This window comes from Physeter macrocephalus, unplaced genomic scaffold, assembly GCF_002837175.3.
Source record: "Physeter macrocephalus isolate SW-GA unplaced genomic scaffold, ASM283717v5 random_285, whole genome shotgun sequence".
Classification (NCBI taxonomy): domain Eukaryota; kingdom Metazoa; phylum Chordata; class Mammalia; order Artiodactyla; family Physeteridae; genus Physeter; species Physeter macrocephalus.
Window position 1 is genome coordinate 45332 of NW_021145658.1, and position 11927 is coordinate 57258.

General features: G+C 53.6%; 1 protein-coding gene across 1 annotated transcript; it reads right to left on the reverse strand.

Annotated features, from left to right (window-relative positions):
- Positions 1-2876: 2876 nt before the first annotated feature.
- SAXO5 (stabilizer of axonemal microtubules 5) lies at positions 2877-7203 on the reverse strand. Its single transcript, XM_024134367.1, is given in 8 exon segments — positions 2877-3095; positions 3588-3673; positions 4263-4464; positions 4809-4918; positions 5000-5112; positions 5376-5476; positions 5579-5616; positions 6600-7203. Coding segments are annotated over 8 exon segments (1473 nt in total).
- Positions 7204-11927: the final 4724 nt, after the last annotated feature.

Sequence of the window (11927 nt, forward strand, 5' to 3'; positions counted from 1 at the left end):
CACGAACCCGTGTCCCCTGCATCGGCAGGCGGACTCTCAACCACTGCACCACCAGGGAAGCCCGAGGCCCTGTTTTAAGAATGGTATATGCGGGCTTCCCTGGTGGTGCAGTGGTTAAGAATCCGCCTGCCGATGCAGGGACAGCAACGAAGACCCAACCCAGCCAAAATAAAATAAATAAATAAATGTATATATATATATATAAAAGAATGGTACACGCACATTTTATTTACTCCTTGTAACCACCCCATGAAGGAGGAATTGTTGCCATCCCCATTTTACAGATGAGGAAAGTGAGGGTCAGAGCATGAAATCATTTGCCTAGGGACAGAAAAAGACAAGTCTGCTGCTTAGCAATGATTACCATTGACAAAATGTTTTCCTTTAAAAATTAATCTGTTTTCCCATGTTCAATCCTATTTTACTCATCTTATTTCATAAGTCTTTTTAGTTTTTGTAGTTCATATGAAATGCCTTTCCTGGGGGGTAAGTGGGATATCGGAGGGATAGACATAAATCCATAGAATACATCCAGAATCATCACAATGTAGTGTCTTTCTGTACTGACGACATCTTGAGTAAAGTTTCTGTTTTTTCCTGGCAACCCATCCTGGGGCTGGTCAGTTCCATTGTTAGAAAATGCTTCGGGGCTTCCCTGGTGGCGCAGTGGTTGAGAGTCCGCCTGCCAGTGCAGGGGACACGGGTTCATGCCCCGGTCTGGGAAGATCCCACATGCCGCGGAGCAGCTGGACCCGTGAGCTGTGGCCGCTGGGCCTGCGCGTCCGGAGCCTGTGCTCCGCAACGGGAGAGGCCACAGCACTGAGACGCCTGCGTACCGCAAAAAAAAAAAAAAAAAAAAAAAGAAAAAAAAAGAAAATACTTCAAGTTGTGCTGAAATCGGCTTCCTTGTAACTCCTACCCATTATTTCTCATCTGATGTCTCTGTTGTTTAAACCATTCCTAGATCCAGGCGGGAGTACACATAATCCTGCAACTGGAGCTACATGGAATCAAAGCAAGCTTTCTGAGCTTCCTGGCAGGCAAGGCAAAAAGGAAATGCTTTTTGTACATGTAGTCTGGTCAACAAGCAGACCGGTTTTACCAGGAGAGCCTAATTTTATCCTAGGAATCATTGTAGGATGGGATTATTGCAGTGGTTCTCAGCCAGGGGCAACTTTTCCCCCCAAGGGACATTTGGCAATGTCTGGAGACAATTTTGGTTGTCACAACTGGGCGGGGGAGAAGGAATGTGCTACTGGCACGTAGTGGGTAGAGGTCAGGGATGATGGCAAGCATCCTACAATGCACAAGATGGCCTCCAACCGCAAAGAATGATCCTATCCAGAATGTCAATAATGCTGAGATTGAGAAAGCTTGTTTTATCATGAGGTAATTCAGATGAGTGTCATCTGCATTACTAGTGGAAGATGAGTGTCATCTACCTCATTAGTGGAAGCAAGCAGGAGAGGTGTTCTGCCTCTAGCAGACCGTCTCATGGTCCACATGGATACCATGACTGCAGCCAAAAGGTCCATCTTGTCCCCGTGGGACCCAAAACTGGACTCCCCTCCTTCCTGTGGAAATGACAAGGTGGTCTCACAGAATTGCTGCCCATGGGGAAAGGGCTCCTGGCCAGGCTTGAGGTTGGCTCTTAGTGGCCCATTGGATTGGGGGCCTTGGTCTTTAAAGGTCTGTCTGCAGGGTCAGGGAGCCGTGTTCATTCCCTGAAACCAGATTCTCAACAGCCTGCAGAGGCAGGGCCCAGGCACGGCCACCAAGGCCCATCTTATCGTCCCAGACAGATCTGGCTTCTTGGTGCTGATTCATCAGACCCCAAGACTTTCAAGTTGGGGTGCTGTCCAAGGTACTAGTCCTTGACATACTTGATGTCCTTGACATACTTACCAGCTTCAAGGCTCCACCCCACACTCCTCCTTTCCACCCTTTTCATTCTGTCTCTGGCTGAACACCTACCCCCTTGGGCCTGATCACATCCTGATGACTTTTGCTGATTTGCCCCTGGACCCAGCTGTGATCTGGGGGCCAGCTGCCCAGCCAGCCAGCACACCAACCATTCAGCTTCCAGCCTCTGCTCACAATAGGGGACATCGCTGGGCCATTCTCAGCATGTCCACCCTTTCATGCCCCCTCTGAGCCTCACCCAGTCTCTCAATGATTGAGCTCCATCCTACACCCTCCTTACCTTCATCCTTGGAAAGGAAGCTCTCCCTTCTTGACCCCCAGCCATGCATACTAACCAGTGTGTACATTTCTCGTTTATAACAATCTAATGAGAGAGAGCTATTATTTATCTCCATTTTACAGATGAGCAAATAGAGGCTCAAAGGGGTCAAATGACTTGCCCAAGACTACTTTCCAGGACATGGAGGAGTCAGGATTTGCAGTCTGTCCATTCAGCCCCAGGAGCCTACATTCTCAACCTCTCACCACACTGCCTCCGTTCAACTCTAACTCCATCCTCCCACACCATTCAGAACTTTTGGCAGCGAGAATTTCCTGGCGGTCCAGTGGTTAAGACTCGGCGCTTTCACTGACGTGGACCTGGGTTCAATCATTGGTTGAGGAAGTAAGATCCCACAAGCCCTGTGGCACAGCGAAAAAAAAAAAGAAGAAAGAAAGAACTTGTGGTATCACCTGAACACCTTACAAGTGTTGGACCACCAAGCTTTTGCACAAACTGAGATGGCCTCCCTGCCCAGAGTGGGGTGACACCCAGGGTCTGCAGAAGTTCAGGGCTTCTCCATGGAAGTCATTCTCTCCCGTACATTCTCTCACCAACCCCAGACACCCTATCCTCTTTCATGGCTGATTGATGGAAAGTTTTGGGATGTTGCCAAAGTGGTGTTTATTGCTGGCTACGGGCATGGGTAGGTAGGGGTCTGGGGGGCCCGAGGGTCCACCTTCCCAGCCCCACAGCCCCACTTGTGAGGGGAGCCCAGGGGCACATGACTCTCCTAGAGGTCGTCCCATCTCAGCACTGCTGGGCCCTGGTACTTGAAAGCAAACTCATCCTTGTTTAGGGTTGAGAAGAAGCGCTGTCTACCCAGCAGGGGCTCCAAGTGGCTATACTTGCACTGTGGAGTCAGGGTGGGGAGCCTGGCAGGGCAGCCTGGAGGATGGCTGGCCCACCCTGGCCACCCTGTAGTTCCCGCACCACCTTGGGAACATCAAAGAGTGGGGAACGGCTCAGTACAGTTTGGCTGATGAATCGGTCCTGGGGAGGTGGGCAAAAGGGAACCCCAGGTTGGGCTGACCCAGGAGCTGGATGAGAAGCTGGAGAGAAAGCAGGTGGGCCCCTGGAATGACCCCAGGGCTGGGTTGACCCTAGGTGACTCTGAGCTAACCCTTGGCTTGGAGTATAACTGTGGCTGGTGATACGAAGATGACCCTGACATGACCCTGGGGCTGAGCTAGAGATGACCTGGGGCTGGGGTGACCCTAGAGTGACCCTGAGCGGACTTGACACTAACTCTGAGTCTGAGTTGATGCTATAATTTTCCTGAGATAACTCTACACTGATTTCGGGGGTTACCTGGTTAGAGAGATACCCCTTCCCACTCCCTCACCCTCTGTAGCATCTCCTCAGTCATGGAGGCTGGAGCTATTCTGTGTGGCTTCAGCACCTTCTGGTTCATGGTTAAAAAATCTGTTTCTGGAGATTTGGGAGGGGTGGCTGAGCTGAGGGGCTGAGGGAGGAAAGGCAGGGCCCAGGGGGAAGGGACATGGGAGACTAAGGATGGGGTAAGGGTTCAAGGGCGACGCCTGGGCTAGTGCTGAAGTTGTCAGGGGAGGAGGATGGATTATGGGGCAGGGAGGATGGGGCAGCCAGGGTAGGGCTGAGGACGCCAGGGGCGGGGCAAGGGTAGACTAGAGAGGGTCGGGGGCTAGGGGGGAGAGGTGGGCAGGAAGAATCGGCTAGCTGGTCAGGGGGCGGAGCCAGAGTGTCGCAGAAGAGGAGGGGTAAGAGTCAGGAGAGGGCGGATATGGAGAGGGGCGGGGCCAGACAAGAGGGGCGGAGTCATGCAGCGGTGGGGCCATGACGGGGTGGGGGGGGCGTTGGGAGTCACGATCACGAGGGAGTGGGGTTGTTCAGGGTCAGAGCAGGTAATCTTGGCTCATGGGGTGGGATCTAGCCCTTCAGGAGGCGGAGCCAAACTCGGGCAGGGGGCGGGGTGGGATCGGCCGGGGGCGGGACCACAGCTGTGGCAAGGGCGGGGCTTCCGAGGTGGGGCCTCGCTCACCGCCTGTGCCCTGGGGCAGGTTGCTCTGCAGCAAGTGGAGGTTGAGCGCTTTCGGCGGCTTCTGCATCCCAGCGGGTAAATAGTCTGTGCCCATGGAGGTCTGGAAGAACTGTCCGAGCAGCGACGGCTCCCCTAGGGTTATGTGACTCTGCAATTTCTCATGAGGCACGTGGCGGCTGGGCGGCTTGGTCGCGGGCAGCGGCTGTAGGACCACATGGCATCTGGGAAGCTCCCGGTGTCAGGGATGTCCCATGGCCAGGACGGAGGGCAGAAGTGGGCGCTGTGTGACCTTGGACGGCTCACACTCTCTCTGGGTCCCACGTGATGGCGCTGGGAATTGGTACTGTTATCTCAGTTTACAGGCAGAGCCACTGAGGTTTGGAGTGGTTAAGCGACTCACCCTACATCACGCAAACAGATCCAGGAGATCCCCGCACACGTCAAGCTCCCTCCCACCTCAGGGCCTTTGCACTTGCTATTATTCACTCTGCTTGGGAAACCCTTTTCCCGGATGAGCCCTGCTGCCTTCTTCCCCTTCCTGCTGACCTGGCCGTGGAAGAACTGTGTGGAGGTGGTGAGGCTGCCCGGACCAGGACACCCATTTCCTTCCAGGATGTGCGACTCCGGAGTCTGGTCGTGGTGAAGAACAAAAGGCTCTGCCAGTGGCAGAGTAGGTCCTGAGCAGCTCTGAGAGGCTGCTGTGGGAGCGAGGGGCGGGGCAGGCAGCAGGCTCTCACCTGGCTCCCGGCCATAGAATTTTCACCCTTGGTGGTCCTGTCAGTGGAAGAGGCCATCTCCAGGTCGAATATTCACACAGTGGATGTGGGCTGAGGCCTGGGCCTTGTCATACCTGCCTATAAGGAGGTGGGAGAAGGAGGACCCATCTGATCTGGGCCCTTGCAACTCCCAGGAAAAAGGAGAGAGGGACAGACTTTCTAATGGCCGAGCTGTGGGGTGCTAATCGTGGGAAGTGTGGCATAATAGTGGGTCTTGCCTGTGGGTGATGGAGAATTCAAAGGCACCGCATGGGCCCTAGAGCCTCAGGTGACACATCCCACATGTCGTTGAGAGCCGTTTGCCCCATCTTAGTAGTAGGCCATGGTCCCTTCGTACGTGTCTGGAGGCAGAACCTGGGGCCTGTAGGCTTGTTTCCGCTCTGCACACTTGGGCCCATAGCCGATCTTGAAGTCTCCCAGTTCTTTGCCGGAGGAGGCCTGTGGGAGGACAGGGGTGGGAAGGGCAAGACCACCCAACGCCCACCTCTGCTCCTCCCACCCCCACCCCCTGCCAGCAGCACCAGTCCAGCCTCAATTTACCCTCTTACACGTCAAGGCAGGTGGGCCTGGAGGAGGTGCTGTCATCCTGTCTCCTGTGCTCCCACTCTAAAAATAATAAAAAATAATGAGAACAAGGGCGTTCCTTGGTGGCCTAGTGGTTAAGATTCTGGGCTTTCACTGCTGTGACCCGGGTTCAATCCCTGGTCGGGGAACTGAGATCCCGCAAGCCGCGTGGTGTGGCCAATAATAATTAATAATAATGACAACAAGAATAGCTGCCAAGTTTTGCGCCCAGTACCTAGGTTAAGTGCTTTGCACCTCATTTGGGGGGCCGATATTATTCCTCCCGCCACCTGAAGCCTCCTTGAAGCTCGGAGAGGTCAAACAACCTGCCAGAAATAATAGAAATTCAGAACCAGGTGGAGTCAAAGCCAAGTGACAATCCGTGAACCCAGCTTGGAGGGTCTCTGACTAGTGATGTCTACCAGAAGGTCCTCTGTATCACAGAATTGGAAAATCATATGAATGACAGCGACCCTTTGCTGAGTACTCAGTATTTGACAGGCATATTCTGCACTCGGGGCTCTTTCGGCTTCACCAGTAACTATAAAGTGGGGCCCTGTTGTTGCACCCACTTTGCAGATGAGTGAACTGAGGCTGGGAGAGGTCGACTTGCTCAGAGTCACACAACTACTAAGGACGCAGGGCTGGGGTGGTGGGGGGGGACACTTAGCAGATTTGTCTGACCCCAAACCAGCTTTCGTGACTCCGGGCCACCGCACAGCACCCTGGAGAGATTCGGGAGACATGCCCGTTGTGTGGATGCAGAAACTGAGGCTCAAGCAGGTTCCAGTGTGTCTCAGCCTCTGCACTATTGACATTTGGGGCTGGGTAAGTCTTTACTGTGGGAAGCTCTCCTGTGCGTGGTGGGATGTTTAGCAGCATCCCTGGCCTCCAGCCGCTCCCTGACGGTACCACCTTCTCCCCCCACCCCCACGCCCAGTCGTGAAGACCAAAATATGATCCCCAGGCATTGCCAAATGTCCGCTGGGGTGGGCACAGAATCCCTGCTCGCCATGAGAAACATTGTGTTGGGTAAATTGCCCGGGCGCGCGCTCACCGGAGTGGCAGGAGGGCTCGCGGAGCTTCGGGCAAATGTCGTGGAGCGGGGAGAACTCCTGGTGCGCGGTGGGCGGGATGGGCAGCTTGGCTCGGTCGCGGGATGGCACCGAGTCGCGGTCGAAGATGAGGCGCGCGCCGCGGATCTGCTCGCTGGCGCGCTCCGGAAGCGCCGGCCAGCCGAAGTGGGCGCGCGCGGTGGAGAGGCCGGTGCGGGCGCGGGAGTCCGCGTGCGCGTGCAGGTTGCTGGCCTGCACGGCGAGCGTGCGCTCCCGTGCCAGTTCCCGCTCTCGCTCCCTTGACAGCAGCGGTGACGCGGCCGCATACGCGCAGTGCGTCTCGGACAGGAGCTCCTGGCCGGCCCAGCACGCGTCCTATTGGAAGAGCGGCCCACGGGTAACGTTCCGGTAGGCGGGAAAGTCCCGGTGCGACGTGCACTGCTTGGCGTCCACGTGCAGCCGCGGGTCGGCACCCAGCGCAAAGTGCGAGGCCTTGAGGAATTCCAGCCAGGACATTGGGCACGGCAGGAGGGGTCCCGCGGCCATCGCGGGACGCAGCGCCACCTGTGAGGCCGCGGAGAAGGGACTGAGCAGGTGCCTGCGGGGTCAATGCTGCCTTTTACTTCTTTCTCTGTGCCAGGCACTGGACATCATAAGAAACAGGTGTAGGGGATTCCCTGGTGGCCTAGTGGTTAGGACTCCGGGCTTTCACTGTGGGGCTTGGGTTCAATCCCTGGTCAGGAAACTGAGGTCTCGCAAGCCGGTTGGCACGGCCAGAAAAAGAAAAAAGAAAAAAAAAGAAACAGGTGTAGCCCCTCTGCCTGCCCCCAGGGAAAGTAGAGCTATAAGTCATCACTCATATGGCACTTATAGTGTGCCAGGCACGGTTCTAGGCCCCCAGAGGGGGTCCATCATTAACAGACCAAGGGCCTTGCTTTTGTGGAGATGGTCATGGGGCCCAGAGGGGACAAACAATAATGTATAAATGTAATCACATAACTTGCAGAGTCAGTTACAAGCTGATAAGTGCTGTGGGGAAAAAAGTCACACAGGGTAGAAGGATGGGGTTTCGGGGGGAAGGGTTGTAGTTTTAAATAGTCAGGGAAGGCATCACTGAGATGATAGGAAAATTTCTGACCTGGTAAGAGGGGCAGCGGGGCATTTGGGTATCTGGGGGTAAGAGCATTCTGGGCAGAAGAAACAGCAGGTGCAAAGGCCCTGAGGCTGGTGCAGAGAAACGGGAAGAGCTGTAGAATTAACCACTGCATTTGACAGTTTGCTGCCGGAACCCACTCTCCTCACTCTCAGTGAGTTGTCAAGGCCATGGCTCTCCGCTCCTTCATGTCTGGGAACCCACTTCCGTCTCTCTGCCCAACCCTGGCCACTGTCCCATCTCTGCCACACACCCCCTCACTGGTTTTCCTGCCCTCTGCAGTTGTCCCAGGTCCTGACTATTCTTTCTGTCCTCAAGATGTTTGAGGTTTACACACCTACTCATTTCTCTGGGCTTTTAGCTCCGGGCTCCCAGCACCCCACTTAGCCGACTGCGGCTTTCTGGTCTTTGCTCAGAGCTGAGGTGTCTCCCTCACCCTCCTCTCTGCACCTTAGAGACCAGACCCTTGGATGCCACCAGCACCCCTGGCTCAGCCTCACCTCCTGTGGGAGGCCCTCCTGGATCACTTCAGCCCACAGCTATTTGCTCATGTCAATCTCTTTAGAAAACACATATCAAAGGTTTTAACGAAACCACAGTGGGTTTTTTTTTTCTTTTTTCTATCATTTCACCACCTAAAATAAAATACTTGAGGGTCAAGAAGATTTCAGGTAATCTGTGAGAGAATCTGACAACTGAAATGACTAGCCGGGTCACCTTGGAATAAGTAACTGGGCTCCTGTGAGCTTCATTTTGTTTCCTGATCAGGGATGAGGAGAGTGTACTTACCTCGAGGGGGGGCATGGGGGCTAATGAGTCTTAGAAGATGCGCTTGGCATGGGCCTGACCCTTGAGACTCCCTCTGTCCCCGGTCTCCCAGAGGATGCTCAGATGTTCCATCTGAGTCTGCATCCAAGTGTGGTCCAGCCCTGCCCACTGTGACCCAGTAAGCTGCCTGGGACAACGCTATCACAATGCCCCCCCCCCCAGAAACTCTGGGGGTCAACAGGAGGAAAATCAGGAGCGAGGCCAGAGGATCTTGCCTCCTGAGAGCTCAAGGGAGCCTGGCCAGTGACTTGGCTTCTCGAAGACTCAGTTTTATCATCTGGAAAACGGGGCTGGAATGGCAACCACTTCAGTGTGGAGGATTTGATGTCAGAGGCCGCTGATGTCCATTATCCCCATTTCCCCAGGTTTTCCTCCTTGTCTGCTTTCTAACTCTCTTCTGCACAGGATAGGCCAAACTGTCTGCGTCACTGTACCGCTTAATGCCACTCCAGGGCTCAGATACCTGCAATGTAGCCTTGGAGACATCTGTGCTCTCCACCTCCAGCCCCAAGACCACCAGGAACACACATGTATTTGAACACATAGGGCTTGTTACTTGTTGCAGCGGGGAGGGCATTCTCTATGGACCTATCAGACTTGGGCTTGTCTTAGGTGCTTCCTGGGAGGTTTCAGTAAGCGGGGCTTTGCTCCGTGTTGGATGCTTTTACCAGTTGGAAATTTGACTTCCTTTTTTTGAATGTTCCGACAAATAAAAAGAATATATAAAAACATCAGGACAGGGAAGGGGGGCGGGGAGATGGGAAGTTGATGCTTAATGGGGACAGAGTTTCAGTTTGGGAAGATGAGAGAGTTCTGGAGATGGATGGTGGGGATGGCTGCACGACAGTGTGAATGCACTTAATGCCACTGAGCTGTGCGCTTAAAGATGTTTAAAATGGTCAGTTTTATGTATATTTTACCACAATACAAAAAAATTTTTTAAAGCAGAAAGCAATTTCTTAAAAAAAAAAATAACAACTAACAAACCGATGAAATAAACATGTAAGGGGGGTGAACCTGTCCCAGTTCATGGTGCCCTAAATCACCTACTGAATGGGATCTTCCCTCCCTCCCTCCCTCCCTCCCTTCCTTCCTCTCTCCCTTTCTTCTTTCCTTTCCATATAGTTGACATAACACTGTGTGAGTTTAAGGTATACAACATACCGATTTTTGATACATTTCCATTGCAACATGGTTGCTATTGTAGCCTTAGCCAGCACCTCTATGGTGTCCCATAAGTATCCCTTTTTTCTAGTGTCTGCAACAATTAACATCTGGTCTCTTGGCGGGTTTAATGTTTATAATACCGTCTTCTGGTCTGTCGTCCCTGTACTTTGAATTTGAGCTCCAGGACTTATGTACTCAGTGGGTTCCTTTTCACTAAATTCAAGCAAAAGTGTTGTTTTGTCCACTGGGTCGAGGTCCCCTTACCTGCTCCCTAGCCCAGGGCTCTGCTGAGGGCTTTGGCCCAGCCAGGTTGATGCAAATATACATTCTCCCTGCCTGCTGGGCAAAGGAGGACCGAGGAGGGTGTAGATCCTGGATGTTGTCAGGAAGCAAGGGGGAGAAGTAACACTCTTACAGAGAAACAATAATTTTGATCACGAAGTCTAAGGAATGAAGTAAGATTAAAGCAGCGATTGGCAAAGACACAGAAGTCATTTAGATTAGCCAGGAAATGTCTGGTCGCTGTTGTGATTTGGACAATGCTCATGTTTTGTCTGTGTTCAGACACCATGATGGAGTGGGCTTGTTTTGTCTTGTTCCACCACGGTCACAGAGTGGCCTTGTCCAATGTGGGCGTTCTGTGAAATTATTCGTGTCCAGCAGGAGAACACCAGCGTCTAGCTGTGATCACCAGGCCAGGCCCTAGCAACCACAAGGCCGGCTGTGAATGCCAGGCCAGTTCCTGTCTCTTTCCCAAAGGTCAAGCTCAGCCCTAACCCGACGGTGGCAGACACTGGGAGGGTGGGGCCCTGCCCACAAGACTCACCGCTGTCTCCTTGGTGCCTAGAACAGAGCCTGGTGCACAGCAGGCATCAGAGAAATGCCTTGTGTTTTTACAAGGTCCATGGGGACAGTACAGGCTCAAGAGAAGGGATCCAGTCACTCATGGAGCCACTCCACAGCCCAAGGGCCCCCTTCCCTCTGTGGGCCTTGGGCTTGGCTTGGACTTTTTCTGCTTTGTGTGTGTGTGTGTGTGTGTGTGTGTGTGTGTACACAGTTTTTGTTTTAAGTTTTTTTGGCTGTACCTTGTGACTTGCGGGATCTTAGTTCCTCGACCAGGGATCGAACCAGGGCCACCTGCAGTGGAAGCGTGGAGTCCTAACCACTGGACCGCCAGGGAAGTCCCTGGATTTTTTTCTGCTGATGGAGCAGTGTCCCCAGTTAGGGGGCTGGGGAGCACACAGACCCCTGCACCCAAGTCTTAAGCAAGGAGGGCTGTGGTCGAATGTGAGGATTAAAGAGTCTCTTGGATGACTTGGGGAAGGCAGGCCCTCGGGGGGAGGCTGGGGCTTGGGGTCCAGGTGAGAGAGAATGGGGGCTGCCTATGAAGGAGGATGTGGGCTGGGAAAAAGTGGATGGATTCCAGGGATATTTTGGTGGCTGTTGGGACATGGGAGGGGCATACTGAGGTAAAGAGGTGAGCGTGATATCCAGGTCTGTGCCTGCGTGATGGGCAGGTGAGCCTCGAGATGGGAGTACAGAAGAGCAAGATGATGCTGATGTCAGTCTGATGTCAGTCTGGGAGTAGCTGAGTGTGAGGGGGCTTGTAGGATTTGCAAGGGAACTGTCCAGGGGGCAGGTGGGAGCAGGAGACAGGGCAGGATTGGAGAGAGATGGGGGAGAGGCCAGCAAAGAGGTGGCTAGGGAAATCGTGGGAGTGCATAGGACCTCCCAGGACAGTGTGGATGGAGCAGAAACAGTGAGCTTTTGACAGGGCGCTGAGCCCCACAGGGAACACCGTTTACTGAGAACCTATTTTGTGCCCCGCTGCGGAGATCCAGCTGTGACCGAGACAGATCAAAAGCCCTGCCCTGGTGGAGTTCACGTTCTGTTGAGGAGAGACAAATAACTAGACAACCAGACAAATAACTAGATGACTAGGCTAAGCAGCAACATAGACAGTTATGTTAGGTAGTGTTACCAACTAAGAAGAAAAATAAGGCAGCAAGAAATGTGGGCAGGAAGTGCCCAGGACGGTGTGCAGGGGAGGTCCCATGAGAGGATGACATTTGAGTAAACATGAGGAGGAGGTGAGGGAGGGAGCCACGTGGGTATCTGGAGG